The following is a 19972-nucleotide window of genomic DNA, read 5'->3' as shown; positions in this document are numbered from 1 at the left end:
AATCCACTATCTACTAGCTGTGTGCCCCTAAGAAAGTTATTTTCTGTACTTTAAAGAGCTTCAGGGTCCTTAACACTAAAATGGGGATCATACCACCAATTTCAGTGGGCAGTCTAAAGAATACACAGAATAAAACACACAAAACACCTAGTGTGCTAATAGCATACTAGTAGATACTGGGAGTTTCTAGTATCGGTGGTGTGGTTTCTTTACATTTTTGAGTATATGGGTTCCTACTCAACTCTACATGTCTATCTGAATGAGTCTGTCTGTCCGTCCACCTTCTTCTTGGTCTTTTTGCTGTTCTCATTACAGTTGTCAAAGTGGCTCTGACAGCGAAATATTCACCCCCAAAGTGGCCTTGGTTTCTCTTCATGGTTAGTGAATCACAAAGTCTCAGAAGGTTAGAAAAATGGAAAAGAGTTGTATAGTCCAGTGGGTTTTCAGACACTATTCCCAGCTCCTCCTCCGTGTCTGACAAGGTTGTAGGGTGAAGAGTTGGGGGCCTGATGGAGGCAGCCAACATAGCCCTGATCTTATTTCAGCTCCACCTGCTGCACCTTGACTGCTTTACCAATAGAACTTCCACATTTATCAACGTGAATAAAGGAATGTTTGGGGAAACACTGGCTCTAGACTAACATTTCTATTTGCTAGAAGAAGCAGCAAAGACCCCTAGAGATGACCTGACTGGCCCAACCACCACAGGGGTTCATAAGGAAGCCGGGACTCAAACTCTAGGTCTCTCCCCATCCTCCAGGGGCTGTTATCTCTGAGGGGCATGCAGAGTCCCTGGTGTGCTGTCACAAAGGGCAGCCCGGCCCCCACCTGAAGCTCTGAATCATGGCAGCACACTCGTTCACTTGGCAACAGCCCGCGAGGTTGTATAAACAGTCACGCCAAGGACGAGAACTCAGCAGGCTTATTCATCCAAGGCTTTTAAAGGAAAGAGGACTATAAAACCTACTGGCAAGGACTTCCTCCTTTTCAACATTTTATTGGGTTATGAAAGTTCCCAACTCTACATCCATACCCACGCATCTGCTCTCTCTCTCACTCAATATTCTCAAAGATCTAGAGAGAAAACAGCTTCTTTAAAAACAACAGGTCACTGAAGGACACCTCCAAAGCTGGGATGTTAATAGCTATTTAAAACAGTATCTGCCTCAAGCTATTTTATCTATTTGCAAAGGACTTTACCATCATAAAGACGCAGAATCAACTCAGATCAGATTCCCTAAAATTCAACTGTGCAGTGAGGCCCTGATTCAATATGCTAAGTCTGCAATAGCTGGTGTGGGTTCTGTCTGTGTGTGTGTGTCCCTGCATATACACATAGGAATCTGTTGCACATGACTATGGATAAGAATATGGATACATAAATTCAGAGAGTTCTTTGAAAACAACAGGTACTTAATTTCAAAACTATTACCAATTTTAATTTGAATGTTCAGCATGTTTATAAACATTATATTCTACATTTATCAATTTCTCAACATGTAATTTGTGCCCACAAACTAATCAGCATCCTCCCTCCCATATTATTAATGATTTTTAATATTCAATATTCAAATAAAAGCCCACAGCTAATTCATCTGAGTTGTTACTATAATTCAAGGTGATTTCCTCAAAGAACCTGTTATGGGTTGAATAGTGTCCCCCAGAAAGATATGCTGGAGTCCTAACCCCCAGTACCTAGGAATTATATGGAGAGCAGGTCAAGTTAAGAGAAAGCCATTAGACTGGGCCCTACTGGTGTCCCTATAAAAAGGAGAAAATCTGGACACAGACACATGAAAATGCCATGTGAAAATCGGAGTGATGCTGCCACAAGGCAAGGATTACCAAGAGCTACCAGCAGCTGGAAGCGGCAAAGAAGAATTCTCCCCCTGGAGCCTTCAGAGGGGGCACCACCAGCACCTTGATCCCAGACGTATGAACTCCAGAACCGTGACAGAATACTTTCGGTTATTGAAGCCATCTCGTTTTTCATGCTTTGCTGTGGCAGCCCTAGGAAGCTAATATAAAACTCAAACATCATAATCAACAAGCATTCATTAAGCACCTACTATGTGCAAGGCAGCCACCTAGGCTTTGGGAAGAGAGAATAAAAAGACTCAACCTCATTTCTCTGTGTGTGTGTATGTGCCTACATATATGTTATACACAAATTTTGCAAAAATATATATCTATACCTATGTGGAGTTCTTAGCAGCACGTGGCTAGGTGCCAAGTGAAAGGGGCAGCCTGGGTGTCCTGTAGGTTAAGGGAAGAGTGACCACCCCAGCACATGGAAGTCTGGGAAGTTATCAGAAGGGAAGTGGGCCTTTAGCTGAGCCTTGAAGGACAGGGAAGACTTAGATAAACTGAGACATGGCAGTAAAGGGACTCCAAGCATGGCTAGGGCCTCAGCAAGGGTTATGAGGAAGGAAGAGATGCTATGTGTTTGGAAAATAAAGACAGGCAGCTTCAGGCAGGAGAATAACTCCAGAAGGTCTAAGGGGGTAAAAACAAAGACCCAGGGCCACTGGCTTTGGCATTCAAAGGGAAGAGATTCAGTGTTTAGTCATTACCTCTTTAATCCATATTATAAACCGGACACTGTGGTGGGCATTTTGCATATATTAGCTTATTTACAATTTGAAACCAGGCATTGTTGTGTCTACTTTAAAGATGAGGAAGCTGTGCATTTGGGAGCTCATCTGTGGTCAGCATAAAGCAGTGTCGGGGCAGTTGATGTCTCCTGAAGGACTAAAAGGAACAGGCAGCCAGGGCATCTGCCTTAGGGATAGGAAACCTCCAAATACACCCCACAAACCCTTGACTCCATAAGAAGGTGCTGACTCTGTTGTAATTGCATCCAGCAGCCTCCAAACACACCTTTGTGGAAATGGGCAAAATACGCCATCCACAACACACCCACATTGGGAGCAATTCCTTTCTCCAATAACTGGAGAACAGCAAACGGAAGAATGGCCCAACTGGCAGCAGCCTCTATGCATGGCCAGCTGTCCCATGGCATCGTGGCATCCCCGCAATATTAAACACCTCCCAGAACAGTGTGAAAGACTAAGGAAGGCCCAGGCTGCCCTCATCATGTGCGGCTCTAACAGGGCCCTGGAAATCCTTGAGAAGTCTCACTGCAACAGAAGTCAATCGGGCCATTTACAACTTTCTACTCACATATCTGAGCCAGCTCCAATCCCCTGGCCTTTGCACACAGAAGACGCCCCTTCAAAGAAACCAAAGTTACGTGACCAGGGAGGGTCATCCAGAGTTTTGGCCTCTTGCAATTCCATGGGTTCGAAGGAGGGGAAGCCATGTTGAAACCACATCCAAGGAAGTGGCCCCTACAGAGTCTCCTCGACAGTGCATGGCCCTAGCCCTCAGTGACTCATGCCAGGAACCTGGCCAGGACATGGTGACGAAATCACTCAGGGCAGCCTCCCAGTTACCCCTAGAAACTTCAAGGGCTGCCACCACCCAAGGACTTCATCCCTAGGGAAACAACAGCCCCACCCTCCTCCCCTCTACCCCAGTTCTTCTGCAGTGAGTCACCAATGTGCCACACATAGGCACTTAGACTGCATGCCTGGTCCACCAGGTGTAAGAAGTATCCTGGTGCATACGCTATCCCAGCAGTGCCTGTCGTGTGCTCCTCAGGGCCTTGGAGTTCTCAAGCAACCACAGGAGGGTGTCTGGGGGCTGGGGGGTAAAGGGAGACTGGGAGGACTTGGGCCCCCGTTAGCACCACTTTTGCTTGGTTTGCATATGAGGGCTCAGTAAAACATTTTGATTTTTTTTTAAAAAGAGGGTCCTATTGACAAGTTTGAAAAGCACTATTCAAGCCAAATAGGCAAACTGACAAACAATTTGTTGACTCCACTCGACACAGCTAAACACACGAGGCTCCTTCCTTGGGATTACTTGATTCTTCTTCAGTGGTTACAGACCCTCCAGGGTCCTCCAGCCCCTACCACCCCAGTTTTCGCACTCAGAAACCTTTCACGAACATCTCCCAAGGCATGAAGCTTGGGTCTAACTCCAAAAGACTATATTCCCCAATTCCTCTACCGTCTGTACCAACAGGTACAGCCACCAGGCCCTTGTCCTGTCCCTCACTCCAGCTTAGGCCACTTCTTCAAAAAGTGTTCTAAGCAGCTCTGAGCACCTGGACACAGCCCAGACCCATGTCTTGGACCAAGCCATCAGCTCTAAAAGGGACAGGCAGGGAGAGGAGCAGTGAGGACAGAAGGGGACACTCCCTAGTGACAGATGGCCCCACTCAATTCTGCTCATCAGCAGGGGTGTAGCAGCTGAAGCCTGACCACTTCCACTCTCTGCTTAGGACTTTTACTCCCAAACTTTGTCTTTGGAGAATGTTCAAAGCTACAGAGAAGCTGAAAGAGCCACTCAACTACATAACCATAGTACCATCATCACAAGAAAATTAACATTTATTCAATAATATGTAATATATAGTTCATATACAAAATTGTATAGTCATCCCAGTATATCTTTATTTTATTATTATTATACTTTAAGTTTTAGGGTACATGTGCACAATGTGCAGGTTAGTTACATATGTATACATGTGCCATGCTGGTGCGCTGCACCCATTAATTCGTCATTTAGCATTAGGTATATCTCCTAATGCTATCCCTCCCCCCTCCCCCCATCCCACAATAGTCCCCCAGAGTGTGATGTTCCCCTTCCTGCGTCCATGTGCTCTATCTTTTGTATAATTTTTTTTGCCACGATCTAATCCAGGTTCACTCATTACATTTAATGTTATGTCTCTTTAGTCTCTTATCTGCAACAAATTCTCATCTTTTTTAAAAATAACATTGAATTTATTGAAGGATTCAGGCCAATTGTTTTGCAGAATGTCCCACATTTTGTTTTTCTGTTTCCTTATTATTAGATTCAGTTAAACAAGTTTGGCATGAATATTACATATGTGATGTTGTGCACCTCTTAGGTGAATCACCTCAGAAGTCATGTAACATCAGCTCCTTCCACTATTGGTGAAGTTAGTTTGGATCACTTGGTTGAAATGCTGGCTGCCTGCCTACTCCACTGTGAAGGTACTGTCCCTTTAGAATCAGTAATCCGCTGGGGTGATACTTTGAGAATATCCTACAATAATCTTTCACCAACTTATTTTTGCATCTATTGATGAGTATACCTGGAGGTTACAAAACAAAGATTTTCTAAACTTATTAGCTAGTGTTCTACAAAAAAAGGGAGCCTTCCCTATTTTATCCTCTGATCTCGTGCCTCTACTCCCCTTCTCCAATTATCACTATAAACGTATGGATTTTTTTTAATATTCGATGTGTTATAACCCATGACTGTCATTATTCTTTTTGATGCTCCAGCTGTTCCCATTTTGGCCAGTGAAAGCCCATTCAAACTGGCCGCTAGGTCCTTTACTAGGACCCCATTCATCTCTGAGTGAAACCTTATTTTCCAGAGGTCCTATATCCCCCTCATCTTTTTCCTTCTGCAATCCAGAACTAGCTGTTTTTCTGGATCTTTTTAGTGGAACTCATCCACTCTTTTTAGGCAGATCAGCAATTTTACTCCTCGCCTTTCTCTAGTCAGAACTTCATTTGCTTTTCTCCCTACTTCCTTTCCCTGGCATTCATCATTTGCATCAGCACAGGCAGCTCTCTGTCCTTGGTAGAAAGTGGGGAGGAGAGGGCAAGGAGAGACAGAGACCTACGGTAAACTTAGGGACATTATCAAACACTTAGCCATCGATGAGAAGCTTTCTTTTTTATAGTTGACCACATTAGTGGTTAACTCTAAAGTAAGCTTGTATTTCAAGAGGTCACTATGTTATGACTCCATTTATGAAATTTATATCATTTTATTTTGTTTTATTTTATAATCATATAAAATACATGCTCAAGAAAAAGTACTGCCTACTTCCTGGCACCCCTACCCCTTCTTTTACTTTGTCTCCATCAGCACTTACCACCTCCTAACCTCTATAAAATGTACTTAATTATTTTGTTTACTTCCGTTCTTGTCCCACTAGAATATAAGTTCCATGGATGACAGATTTGGTTTACTGCTTTGTTCCCTACTATATTCCTACTGTATACAACAGTGCCTGGAATACAGTAGGTGCCCCATAATTATGAATGAGTAAAATGGGTCGGCCAGGACCACAGGCCTAGAGGTCAGCAGGACCTCCTCTTTATCCTTCAAGCCTCCAACTTCACTGTCACCTCCCAAGCAGTCAGTTATTCCCTTCTCTGTGTTCCCAGATTCCGTCATATAGGGCTGGATCCTAACACCTGAAATATCACATCATCGTCTCACCCAGAAAACTGCAAATTCCTCCAAGGCAAGGACATACTTATCTTCAAGGCCTCAGCACTTAGCACAGGAGCTGGCACAAAAATGTTTGCCGAATGCCTCCTACCCCCAGCCAAGAAAGTGCCCTTTCCCTGCACCATGCTGCCTGCCAGCCTTTCCTCTCTTCTGCGGGAGCAGAGCCCCCGGCTGCTGCTCCAAGCTGCTGAGAAAGGTTCTAACCCCGCCAGCTGCTCACAATAGGCCCTTTGAAGCAACTGGATTGGGCTGTTTCAGGAAAACCCATGTTCCCCACCACAGCACCTGTCACTGAGGCCAGTGTCCCTGCAGCTTCAAGGTAACACAAAGCCATAGTGTTCACCAAGAAACAAGAGCAGGGCACGTCGCTGGCAGAGCCGGCTAGGGAGAGCTCTCTGTCTTCTGGGAAGACGGGAGATGAGGTGGGAAGGTTGAGAGGGCCTTCTCCTCAACAGAGGTGCAGACACTCAGCCTCTGGGAATGGCCTGGTTAGGAGATGGGAGAGTGGGTTAAGGGTATAGAGGCTGGAACTTGTTGGGGCTTTGCCTCGGAGATACCTTACCTGCTCTTTTCTCTCAATCTTCTTTTCACTTTGCTCAGGAACTGGACTCTCAGGAGGTACGGTCAGCCGTAGTCTGCAAACATTTGCCTAGAAGAGAGGGAAAGGAGAGGCCAGTTAGGAGTCAGCATTTGGGGCAGAAAGAGCCAGATGACCTTGGGCTTCTCACAGCCCATTTCCCCTACTTCCAATGGGGAACACTGTCCTGATCATACAGGAGCCATAAAGGAGATAAGGCCAGCCTTACCTTCACAGTACCAGGCCAGCCTGGTACAGCACAGGCACCCACCACCCTGGGGCTCAAGGAAGGAAACTACCAAATCACTTGATCTATTTCAAACATTTCTTTACCAGTGGCTCAGTTTCCATAAGAATATGTATAGAATGATCTCATTTCACAAGTATAGGCAAAAATATAGTTAGAGGGAAAGAAGCCAAAATATACACAGTGGATATCTCTATTGGGAAGGGAGGGTGCTTTCTACTTGCCTATATATTTAATTTTTCTACAATACACATGTACATGTTTAATCACAACTTTTTTTCAAAGAAGTCCATATACCCATGTTCATAGCAGCATTATCCACAATAGCCAAAAGGTGGAAGCAACCCAAATGTCCATTGACAGATGAATGGATAAACAAAATATGATTTATACATACAATGGAATATTACCCAATATTAAAAAGGAAGGAAATTCTGACACATGCTACAACATGAATAAACCTTGAAGACACTATGCTAAGTGAAATAAGCCAGTGGCAAAAAGACAAATACTGTATGATTCTACTTAGATGAGGTACCAGGAGTAATCAAAATCATAGAGACAGAAAGTGGAACTGTGGTGACCAGGGGGTAAGGATACAGGGAAAGTTAGTATTTAATGGGCATGGAATCCCAGTTTGGGAAGATGAAAAAAATCCTCGAGATAGATGGTGGTGTCAGTTGCACAACAGTGTGGATGCACTTAATGCCACTGAACTATACACTTAAAAAGGGTCAAAATGGTAAATCTCACAAGTACATTGCTACAATTTAAAAAAAAAAGCTGTCCCTGCTTGTTGGATACAGACTAAAAGTAAGACAGTTAGCTGGAAAGGCTTAGGAGAAGAAAATATAATGCTTATGAGTTTTGGTAAGACATCTGACTCCTTAATTAGCTATGTCACCATGAATATTTGTCACTAGTCACTGAGATTCTCATGTGAGTTTATTAAAGGCTGCCAAAAAATTTCACTGAAATATCGGATAAAGGTTCCTAAATGATTTTTTAAAGTCTAAATTGCACCATTTCTGTTAAAAATAAAAAAGCATTGTACCATTCAGTGAGAGAAGCTACAATTTGTGTGATTTATCATATTCTGTTGACAAAGGGTGACTTAGGAGCAAAGTCATTTTCCTACTCAACAGAGGGAAAAATGGACTACTATAATCTGTAGTACGAGGGGACAATAGCAGTAATAATAGTAATAGCTAACCATGTATAGGCATCTTCTAAGTGTTTTACAGGTATTTATTCATTTAAGCCTCACCACAAACCTATGGTAAGAGATTCTCTTACCTGCCCCATTTTTCAGACGAGGAAGCTAAGCCTCTGAAGGGTTACATGGCTGGGAAATGACAGAGCTGAGATTTGAACCCAGGCAGTCTCCGAGTTTTACTTTCTTAGATCTTATACTCATGGTCCCCATCACATGCCTGAAATGCCATGTGGGCTCAGTTCGCAGGAGTGCTGTTGGCTCCCTAATATGGGTTGAATTTCATCCCCCTAAAATTCATCCATTGAAGTCCTGACCGCCTTCCTGGCATCTCAGAATGTGACCTTATTTGAAGACAGGGTCTTTACAGAGGTAATCAAGTAAAAATGAGATCATAAGGGTGGCCCTAAATCAAAATGACTGGTGTCCTTACAAGAGTGGGAAATTTGGGGACAGACACACATACAGGGCAATCATCATATAAACATTAAGACGACCCATCAACAGCCAAGGAGAAGGGCCTGGAACAGATAGTTCCTTCACAGACCTCAGAAGAAACCAACCTTGCCAACACCTTAATTTTGGGCCACTAACCTCCAGAACTGTGAGACAAGAAATTTCTGTTGTTTAAGCCACTGGCGTTGTGGTAGTTTTCATGGCAGCCCTAGCAAACAAATCCTCTCCACCCCCGTCCCAGTCTGGTTGGCAGGTTCACAGATCTGCACTGGTCCACAGGGTGGCCTCTTAGCAAAACCACCCTGCAGCCTAGAAGCCCAGGGCTAGAGGGAATGTCAAAAATCTCTTGAGTTCAACCTGCCCACCTATGAAGAAACCCAACACCCAAAAATGTACCTGACAGGTGGCACCAACCTGTTCATTTTCCATGAACAGGTTAGGGAGCCCAGGTTTGGGACCCATGTTAGCACTTCCACATACACCATTGCCACCCTCCAAGGCATTGCATTTTGCTACCAGGCACCTCTAACTTGCTGATCTGAGCTTACACCAGAATTTCTACCTAATGGACCCAGGGTTGTCCTCGGACTGCAAACTAATTCCCCTTTTTCTAGACAGTCCTCCTGTCCCTTGAACTTCCTTTCTTCTGGACGAAACAACCCCAGTTCTTTAAATCACATGACTTGGTTTCAAGATCCCTCTCCATCCTCATCCTCCTCTTGGCAAGCATCATCCCCCAGGGACCCCGGAATCAGATGTGGCCTGACCCCCAGGGCTATCATTGCCTCTTGTGCGGCCAACTTTACAAGCAACCTTCAAAGCTCACCATCAGTCATGTTGGCCAAAAAGAAACCAAGCCATACTACAAGGTAGCTCTCTTTCCTGGTGGGCAACAACACTGATCTTGAGTAGGGAATCTTGAGTCCCTCCAGAGAAAGGCAACTCTCTGGCTCCAGGCCCCTCAGACTGGTTGAAACCAGTCTGACAGTTGCACAAGCATCAAAGTGTAACTCAGACCACATAGACAATCCAAACCTGTGGTGCTCAACAATCTCCTATTAGGCTGGGTCTAGTCCATGCATAATTCTGCAGGAAAAAGGAAGTCCTTTTCTCCTGCACCACATCACTCACACACACACACACACACACACACACGAGTGTGCACACACGTACATATATGCCTATCACACATACACACATACACAGGCTCCAACATCTACTAGCTGTGTGTCTATGGGAAAGTTACTTAATATCTCTGAATCTCAAGGGTAAAATGGGATAAAGGGAGAGTGTCACATAGTACGCCTCTATGAATATTAGATATTTTTATTTTTATTTGATTATTTATTTATTTTGAGACTGGGTCTTGCTCTGTCGCCCAGGCTGGAGTGCAGTGGTGTAATCATAGCACTGCAGCCTCAATCTCCTGGGCTCAAGTGATTCTCCGACCTCAGCCCCCCAAATAGCTGGGACCACAGGCATGCATCACCATGCCTGGCTAATTTTTTATTTTTTGTAGACACAGAGTCTTACTATGTTGCCCACATGGGTCTTAGACACCTGGGCTCAAGCAATCCTGTCTCGGCCTCCAAATGTGTTGGGATTTCAGGCATGAGCCACTGCACCCAGCCAGATATTTTTACTATTATCTAGATATTATCATCATCCTATATGCTTCAAAATGAAACAGACCTGCTTAGCCTCACAGTCCTGTTTCCATGAAAATAACAATTTGGTCAATGAATCAGAGACATTAACACTGTAAGTGATGACTTTCGGTTGGTTGATTATTTTAGAGGGGTAATCCTTAATGGTCATAATTTTCAGAAAGGGGGTCCCATGGGTCCAATCACTCAAAAGTTAGATGGTCCCTCCCCGGGCTTGAGCCCATTCTTCATCTGCCCATCTATATTCCTCAACACACTTCCTATGATGAGCTGGGCAACCCTTATATGAAGCTCTCACACTGAGCAATACCCTGAGGTATACAAAGCCACAAGGTAAACAGAATGCATAAAATAAAATGAACTTGTAAAATAAAACATATGACTTCAAAGACATTTGGCAGTTGCAGCAGGTGCTTGAGGCTACTGCAGCACCCTGTCTGAAGTTTACTCTTGTCAACAGAGGGGCTTTGATCAAAACATTAAGGAGCACAGCTAGTTTTTCTTTAATAAATACTGACCCACTGATGGACTGGCTGTTCAGGAGCAATTTAAACCCAGCTTAGAACAGAATCACACATCTTCCTTACAAGACAGCCAAATGTATGGCCATGGGGAAAAAAGAAAGTTGCAGAACAAAACATTAAGAATAATCCCATTTTAATTTTTTAAATATACCCTGATAACTTGTGTAGATGTAGGGGGAAGATATTCTTAAGGAAACAGATTTCTGTGTTGGTGGCAACGATGTTAAGATATGTAAGTTTTTGATTAAAATAATAATAGTAGTAATAGTAATAACAAAGACTGGGAGAAAATATGTCGGGAAGAGACAGATCCAGAAAGAGACTAATCCTTCCACAGGACTGCTTCAGGAGCAGCAAGGGGGACATTCTAAAGGTCTAAAAGGTACTCTGAATCCCTAACAGAAGCACTAAGGACATTAACCCCTGAACCACCCATAAAGTTGTCCGAGTACAGTCTACCTCCCTCCATTCATTCACCTTCCGCAATCTCCCCACGGGAAAATCTCCCCCTGAGTAACATCAAGGCAGCATTCCTTACCTCCGAGCATTTTACGAGGCTGATCTCCATGGTCTCCTGAAACTCGGATACACAATCTCCAGAGATGCCCCAGGCTTGGCAGTGCCTGAAAGGCAGGTAGGGCACTTTATTCCCAGGGGTTCCCAAAGCAGCTGGTTCAGGGCTTGTGTTATGCACAATGCGAAGAACTGCATCCTACCCTGAACACCACTGCTACGGAACCAGCTGTCCCTGGGGGCAAGGGTTCCTTCCAGGAGATCAAAGCAGGAAGCTGGACTCAGCATACTTTATTACTCAGTTACTGAGCACCTATTACTTGTGAAATATTTTTAGGGACTATGAGGGTACCACGATGGCAAAAAAAAAAAAAAAAAAAAAAAAAAAAAAAAGCTGTGCCTCCAAGGAGTACATAATCAGAAATATACCCAAACAAGGCAATCAAGAACACTTGGAATAACCAATACAAGGTGCAGAGAGACAGGATAGCTTTGTGGTTAAATCATAGTGGAAATGTACTTCCTGGCTTCCAATATTGGTTCTGACACCTACTAGCTTTGAGACCTTTGGAAAGCCACTTAGTCTTCAGTGCTTCCATTATCCTAGTTGTAAAAAGAACTAACAATACTGTACCCTCTTAGGAATGTTGTGAGGATTAAATTAGCTCATGTGTGTAAAGAGCTTAGGACAATTTCTGGCACGCATTAAGCACTCTGTAAACATTCTTTATTATCATGGGAATATAGGAAGAAGAACACTAATCTTAATGGGAGGTGGGAATATATGGGAAAGTCCCTCAGGAAGGACCCTCGGGATACAATTTGAGCTGGGTATAGAAGGACAGAAAGGACTTTACAGGTCAGTGACGTTTGGAGAACTCACCATCATAACAACAACAGACAGCTATCAGGCAAGGCGTTCTAGTCTGTGCCAAATGCACAGATGTTGGCAAGTTCCAAGAATAAGAACCTGCAGCCTAAGCCTGGGTAGGACAGGCAAATGGACAAACAGATAGGGGCTGAACTATCAATCTGCAAATGCATGATAGAGAAGCACTGGCTCTAGTCAGAAGACAATGAGGAGCCATTCAAATCTTTGGAGGAAGAGACTAACATTCAAATCTGAGTTCATTTCAATAATCCAACTGGTCATTTTTCAGTGCCTCCAGTGTTCCATGCACCACACAATGGACGGAAGGGAAAACACAGGGGGAGTGATCAAGTAAGCTTTGTACCGTCACCACTTATATAGCCCCTACGGTGCCTAGCATAGTATCAACACATGATGGGCGCTCGCTCAGTGTTGGGTTTTGTAGTTTTTTTAGGTTGAACTAAAACAAAGTAAGAATATACCTGAAACTCCCTGGAGTGCCTTGCACTTTCTTGAAACCAACCCCCCTGGGAAGGATAGCAAGGGAGGGACAGGTAGCATTCAGGTTTCCTCCACAAGAAAAAGCACAACAAAACCCTTTTTGGCAACTCAGGGCCCCTGGGGAGCTACATGGGTCCCCTCAGGCCTTGTTTCTGACCCTTTTGTGGAGACGAGGGCCTGGGTCTCACTTAGGGGGTACTCTGCGGATCCAGTAACATCATGCTCTCAACTTCAGGCACCTTGGCTCACCCAGGGGAAAAATATCTATCTCAAATAAAAAGGGAGTGGAGAAGATGATTCAGGGAGGTGACAGGGGTTTGCCAGTTTACAAAGATGGATTTCCCTAAGTAAATTAGCCAACTGCATTTACATTTCTCTCAGGCCTGTTCCACTTTGTGACTGTGGGTCCCTGCCCAGCTCCCCTTAATGATAAAAAGTGGGGCCCTTGTAAGTGTGGCTGGGGGGAACAGACCCCACACTCTCTGCTCAGCACAAGGATCAAATCCCAGGAGCCTGCAGCAGGCTGCATGCGGAACAGTGTATGCCCCATCTAGATTAGACCTCTTGGCTCTGCTGTGGCCCTGAACTTGCAGCCCAATTATCTACATCAGGGTGGGGCGAACTTTTTCTGTAGAGAGCCAGACAGTAAATATTTAGGTTTTGCAGGCCCCTGTGAAAACCATTCTTAGCTCAGAGGCATACAAAACATTCCTGCTCTCTGTGGCTGTGTTCTGTACCAGGCACACAATGTGCCCCAAACGCCAAGATCCAGAGAGAAAACACAGGTGGATGAAGGCACACAAAGATGCCAGTGTGACTTGGAGTGCGAGGACTCCCCCGCCCTGCCCCATCACCACCCTGCCCTTCATCCCACAAGGCCCAAGGGACCTTTCTGCAACACTGTCCCAGGAGTGTCTGCATTTCCAAGAAAGCTATAGAAGGGAGTAATGCTTAAAGAAATATTCTTAGCCTTGCTGCACATTAGAATCACCTGGGAAGCTTCCTAAAAAATACTCATGCTTTTCTGTACTTTAAGATGTTCCCATTTAATTGGTTTGGGATGAGGCCTCAACATGGCTATTTTAAGCCTCCCAGTGATTCTGTGTATAACTGGTTGAGAACCACTGACTGAACCAAACGGATGAAGCTCCAACTGTGCAGCAGGATGAGGCAACTCGAATATTTGGAGGACTTCCCAGAACTGTCAAACTCCTCACCTGGGCCAGCATTCCCATGTATTTGTCACTCGTTTCCTGCCCAGGTGGGTCAGAGGTGATGGGATGGATTTAACCCAAGGCTTCTCTTCCTGTTTTTCCATTTGCCAATTCAATGTTAACCGTGGCTCCTCTACGTAGGACCTGGTGAGATTTCTGTTTTTAAGTGCCTATTCCACCAGGCCTGGGGAGGGGTGGTTCCTAAGCCCTGTCTTCCAGTAGGTAATCACAGGTGACGCAAGTAATGGTGGCATGCACAGGCCTCTAGGGGAACACGAGAAGGAGGGTTGAGGTTTCAGGGCAGGCTTCCTAGAGGAGACAACACTCATCAGAGGAGAAACATGAAGAAAAGCAAAGAGGCAAGGAACAGCATCGAAAGCTCGGGGAAATGGCAAACGATTTGGAATATCTGAGAAGACCACATATAGGGAGGGGAAACAGGACAGGCACGGGCCAAACCAGAGGGCCTGGATGCTACACTAAGGAGTGTGAACTTTTTCCTGGCAGTACTGAGGAGGCTCTTGAAGCAGACGAGTCAGGAGACTAGATTTAGCATTTTAGAAAGATCACCCCGGCCTTTAAGAGTGAAAAAGAGCCAGGAGTGTGGTTGACACTTAGAAACTATCACTCACCAAAGAGGGAAAGAGGTAAACACCACTGTATTGCTCTTCTGTGTGCTGGAGAAGTACTGGAATTCCATAAGACCATAAGGCATGATGAGTGCTGAGAAGTATCTTGGGTTGAAATATTTAACATGGTCTCTAGTTAGTCAGCCCTGGGCCCACAGCTCCTTGAACTCAATTAGACAAGAACATTTGAGGCTAATTGACTTCAAAGGCTTCCCCAGTGACCAGGGCTTAGTGACACCAGCCTCCAGGTCTCTTGTTCAGATATGGATGCACAGCATAGGTAAACTACAACAGGGACCTCATACGCAGCACTCCATCAGTGCCCCCAGAGACAAATGGGTCAAAATCACATTCCATATCCTTTGTAGAAAAGCCATGGGAGCTCCATAAATGTCTAGGGGAAATCAAGTTTCCTTACGAGTCTCCAGAATTCAGGTCTGTTCATCCTATATCAAACAAGGCAATGTGAAAGATCAAAAGCATAGAGCTGGGCACCTCTTTTTCTGAGCCTACAACCATCATTTTTGACCAGCACAGGTTTAAGCCCTGCCCTTAGCCCAGAGGACGCCTTGGTTCCAAACCCTCACAACTTAGCCCAGTCAGGCAGCAATGGGACATAGGAGAGGGACACATTAGCCAAGGAACAATGACTAGCAGGCCCATTCCAGTGTTTAACAGAGGAAGTCTTTGCCAAATAGAAAGAAATATCAGCAAGGGCAGGCTAGGAGATAGTCCTATCCTGTGACCTTGTTGGGTTTTGTTTTTTTTTTGTGCCAGTGAGGGGTCACGATAGCAGCAACACCAGCCAACAGTCTTTTATTATCAAGAGAGCAAGGTGCTGGAGAAGATCCTTGACAGATCTATCATTCCACAGCCCGGGATCAGAACAGCTTAGCCAAAAATACTCGGCAGTAAGTATTGTGCCGAAAGGTCAGTTGTGTGACCCGGTTGTGTGCTTTGTGGGGAAGCCATAAAGCAACACATGCCTTCCCCGCAAAGCACACGACCCAGCCACACAACCAACCTTCCATTTCAAAGGCCCATTTAGCAAGACTAACTGATATTTATAAAATTCCTTTCAAAAGCATGAAGCAAGGTCAATATTTTTAAAATCGTTTCCCCCCATTCCCCAAGGTCATCTTCTGGCTGTGGTTATTCTCCAGTCAATTTGTCTTCCTGCTGTTGCCATAGATAAAACTATTTTTAGTGCACAACTGGTTTGAAGGAAGTTTTTTTAATTTCACAACTTCGGCTGGTTGGCATCCATAAATGCCTTTCAGAGCTTTGTTTATCAGCTGACAGAAATTACTCTCTCCACCTGCTGGTGTTTTTTTCCTTGAGAGGTGATTTCAGATAAGAAGGAAATACAAATTGCAGGTGGCAGCCATTGAACAAAGGCTAACTGGTGGCAGTCCAGCCAGCCACATAACCCTTGGCAGCTGGCTCGCAGGAGTCCCTGCTCAGTGTCAGCTGTCACCACCACTTCTGGTTGGCTTGAATATCTGGACCCACATAGGCTGGTTTCCCCTGCAGTCCCCAATTTGATGAGCTCTTTGGATGAACCAGAAATACAATTTTAATGGCTAACATGTTCAACACCATCACTTGTCCACCATCAGAGAGGAATAACAGAACAATACAGTATTTGCTGAACAACTTTCAATGAAAGGTACACTTCCAGTGATTATTTGGTCTACAATTTTACTTTCAGGACATCCCGTTCCTGCTTTTCTAAACAATAGGTATTTTGTCCGAAAGCAGGTCCAATTTGCCATCATGATAAAGTAGTCATGTGTCACTTAACCGTGGAGATGCATTCTGAGAAATGCATCATTTGATGATTTTTGTCGTTGCGTAATCATCGTAGAGTGCACTTACACAAACCTAGATGGTATAGCCTATCACACACCTAGGCGATATGAGATAGCCTACCATTCCAACCACTGTCATATATCCTGGCTACTGTTGACCGAAATGTGGTTATGCAGTACATGACTATATATGCCAAGTATTCCATTGAGATGGTTATTTCCTCCTTTCAGTATCCCAATAATGTCAATTCCCCTACAAATTCTACTCATCCTGCAAGATTAAACTCAAACATCACCAGTAGGCGGGGCGGGGTGGCTCATGCCTGTAATCCCAGCACTTTGGGAGGCCGAGGCAGTTGGATCACTTGAGGTCAGGAGTTCAAGACCAGGCTGGCCAAGATGACAAAACTCTGTCTCCACTAAAAATACAAAAATTAGCCAAGCATGGTGGTGTGCGCCTGTAGTCCCAGCTACTCGGAAGGCTGAGGCAGGAGGACTGCTTGAACCTGGGAGGTGGAGGCTGCAGTGAGCCGAGATCATGCCATGGCACTCCAGCCTGGATGACAAAGTGAGACTCCATCTCAAAAAAACATACCTTTAGTGACAGGCCTTCCCCTGATGCCTCAGGAAGAACCTTTATTTTAGCTTCTACAGAACTTTGTAAACTCTTCACCCCACTATAACCATCACCACTTTGTTTGATGTTAGTTTGGGAAAATGTCTGCCTCTACAGGTAGGGCGGACCCCAATGCCAGCCCTTTACCACACAGAGAAAGGTTTATGAATGTTCAATAAATCAATTAATCAACATCTCACAGCTTCCCACCACACACACAATCCCCAGCACACACACAGATAGTACCTGTAACATCTGCAAATCATGAGCAGAGCTAGAAACCATAAAGATGGGCAGAACCCTAGACCCTTTAGATACCTTCCTTCCAGAAACAAGTACCAGTGTACCCAGGACAGCCCTGAATGGCCTGATCCCGAGCCCTGAGTTCTCCAGTCCAAAATATGTCTGCCATCTTATTCAAAAGGCAAAGTCTTTCCAAGAGTGTCACAACGTGCCCGACAGCAAAGCACCTATAATTAAATAAATACTCCAAAGGAAATGTTTGACCCAAAATCTTCAGAAATGTTATTTGTATACTAGTCACATTTGTATCAACCCACCATATTAGGTTAGGTACCCCAACTAATCCCCACCTCTGGAAGGGAAGTTACAGAGAATTTCATGCAATTCATGCAGTCTGGTCACACATATGATCCTCTCAGGGCTCAGGGTTAGCTTTTCAGTGACTTCATTCTTTCTCAGTTGCAATTGTGTTCAAACTGAGAAAGATTTCCATAGAAAAATACAAACACCCAACTTAGAGTAAGGCCAGGACTGTGGTTGGAAACCCCCTTGGACCCAATGTAGATCTTACTCTATGATGCTAATGATTGGACAACTGGAGTTCTGTCAACCTTGGGCATGAGCCAACTGATGGATTCTGGGTGTGTGTGTGTGTGTGTGTGTGTGTGTGTGTGTGTGTGTGCGCGCGCGCGCATGCGCGTGTGTACACAACCTAAGTGTCTGTTGAGTGCACGCACACACACACCCCAGAATCCATCAGTTGGCCCATGCCCAAGAGTAACACATCTTTCTTCTAGAGCTAAGAAAGACAGCTTATAAGGTGACCACCATCACTCGCTTAAGGCATGTAAAAGCAAATAAGCAGGTCCAAGCCTGCACGCAGACAGGACCAGTGGGGGTTTTGCTTTGGACTTAACCACCTGTTTAAATCTTGAGGAAACACGATTACGGAAGTCTCAATCAGAGCAAAGAGGTACCAAATGATAAGTATTGAATATCATGATAAATGGAAGAACTAAAAAGCCACAAGCCAAGCCCCTGGCTGTGGCTCTAAGGTGCTGACCCTGTTAGAAAGATGGAGCATTTCTTTTATAGAGCATCTGGAGAGATGGGAAAAGATGCCACAAATATCAAAAAGAAACAGCACTTCCAAAGGGAAACCTTCCCTGGAGATGCTGTCCCAAGCTTTCAGTGCTGCATTGTTGTCACTGTGCTAATATTTAAATCAGACAGAAGAAAGTGGTTTACATAAACCGGAGTCCCACACAGTCAGGACTGTGCAGCCGGCTGCTGTTCTGGTTTGCACAGTGGTGCCCACCTTGGCTAACCCTACTCCAGAATTACCCTATCACTAGTGGACACAAGTGACCCCGTCTTTCTTTTAATTAATGGAAGAAGGAAAGTTTGAGTTTTAAATACATTCATTACTTTTGAGTCTCAAGGTAGGGACACTGCACAAATGTCTTCCTTGATTTTTAAACTGGTGCCGCCAATAAACTCGGCTTGACAGAGAGGCAGGAAGGAGAGGAAATCTCTGGGAATTCCAAAGTCCCCTAAGCCCTCTCCTGCCAGCTGGTGGGCCTCCTGAAACCTCAAGAGGGAGGGTCACTGCCAGAGCCGGCACAGGACCGGGAAGTTGAGCCCAGGGTGGGGCGTCGGGGCCAGGTGCTGGCTCCCAAGCTTTCCCATCCCTAGTTCCCTCTAGAGGGGGCGGCCGGGATGGGGGAACGGGACGGCGGCGGCTCCCGCCCCAGCTACTCACCCTCCTGCTGGGCGCCCCGGGCGTCCTGGCGGCTCCGCCCGAGAGCAGGGTGACCGTGGACGTGGAGCGCAGCATCCCGCAGCGGCGGTCGGTAGCGGGCTGGACGCCGGCTTTCCTCCCGGGCAGAATAAGCGTGCGGGGCCCGCCCTGCGCGGGGGCGACGCGGGACGGCGCCGGCTACTCGCAGCCTCAGCTGCACCGCGAAGGCCCGGGGGTGGGGCCGGGGGCGGGGCCGGGCCGGGCCGGGGCGGGGCCGAGCGCGCTCACCCGACCCGTCAGGCTGCATTTTCTCCCGAGGGCGCCGACCCGATTAAAGTTGAGCACCATCCTCTCCCAGGGCGCTGCGCCCTCCCAGGGTCAGTCCCAGGGCAAGAAGGAGCCCTGGACAGCCTGGACGCCCATGCTCTCTCTGTCCCCCGCAGAGTTGAGGTCCACCTGCCCATTCAGTCTCATGACCAACCCCCACCCCGGACTGCCCCCTACAGCCTCTGCACGCCCTCGTATCACTGGGACCCTCACCCCGTGTCATTCATTCAGTATTTCCTGAATGCCTATTATGCGTCCCACCAGCAGCCAACCCAGTCGACTGGCTCTTGGCCTCGGAGAGTTTGCAGTGTGGTGGGGATGACAGGTGGCGGGCTGTGGTAGAAGAGGAGATACCGTGTACTACGGGAGCACACAGCCAACCTCAGAGGAGGTGATGACTAAGCTAAGACCTGAAATGCAAGTGGGAGTGGGCCACACTGCCCATATTTATTCAATGATTACTGTGGGCCTGCCTGG

General features: G+C 45.8%; 1 protein-coding gene across 2 annotated transcripts in view; it reads right to left on the bottom strand.

Annotated features, from left to right (window-relative positions):
- The window catches only part of MYZAP (myocardial zonula adherens protein), a 93513-nt gene extending 74112 nt beyond the window's left edge, over positions 1-19401 (bottom strand). For both annotated transcript variants that reach the window (XM_008953212.4, XM_008953214.6), the window contains exons 1-2: positions 19190-19401; positions 6908-6994 (exon numbers count right to left, since the gene is read on the bottom strand). In XM_008953212.4, coding sequence (XP_008951460.1) covers positions 6908-6994; positions 19190-19264 — 162 coding nt within the window. In that variant the 5' untranslated portion in view covers positions 19265-19401. The remainder of the gene's footprint in view (positions 1-6907; positions 6995-19189) is intronic.
- Positions 19402-19972: the final 571 nt, after the last annotated feature.

This window comes from Pan paniscus, chromosome 16, assembly GCF_029289425.2.
Source record: "Pan paniscus chromosome 16, NHGRI_mPanPan1-v2.0_pri, whole genome shotgun sequence".
Lineage (NCBI taxonomy): Eukaryota > Metazoa > Chordata > Mammalia > Primates > Hominidae > Pan > Pan paniscus.
The sequence above is the reverse complement of the archived record's forward strand: the minus strand, read 5'-3'. Positions and strand labels throughout refer to the sequence as shown.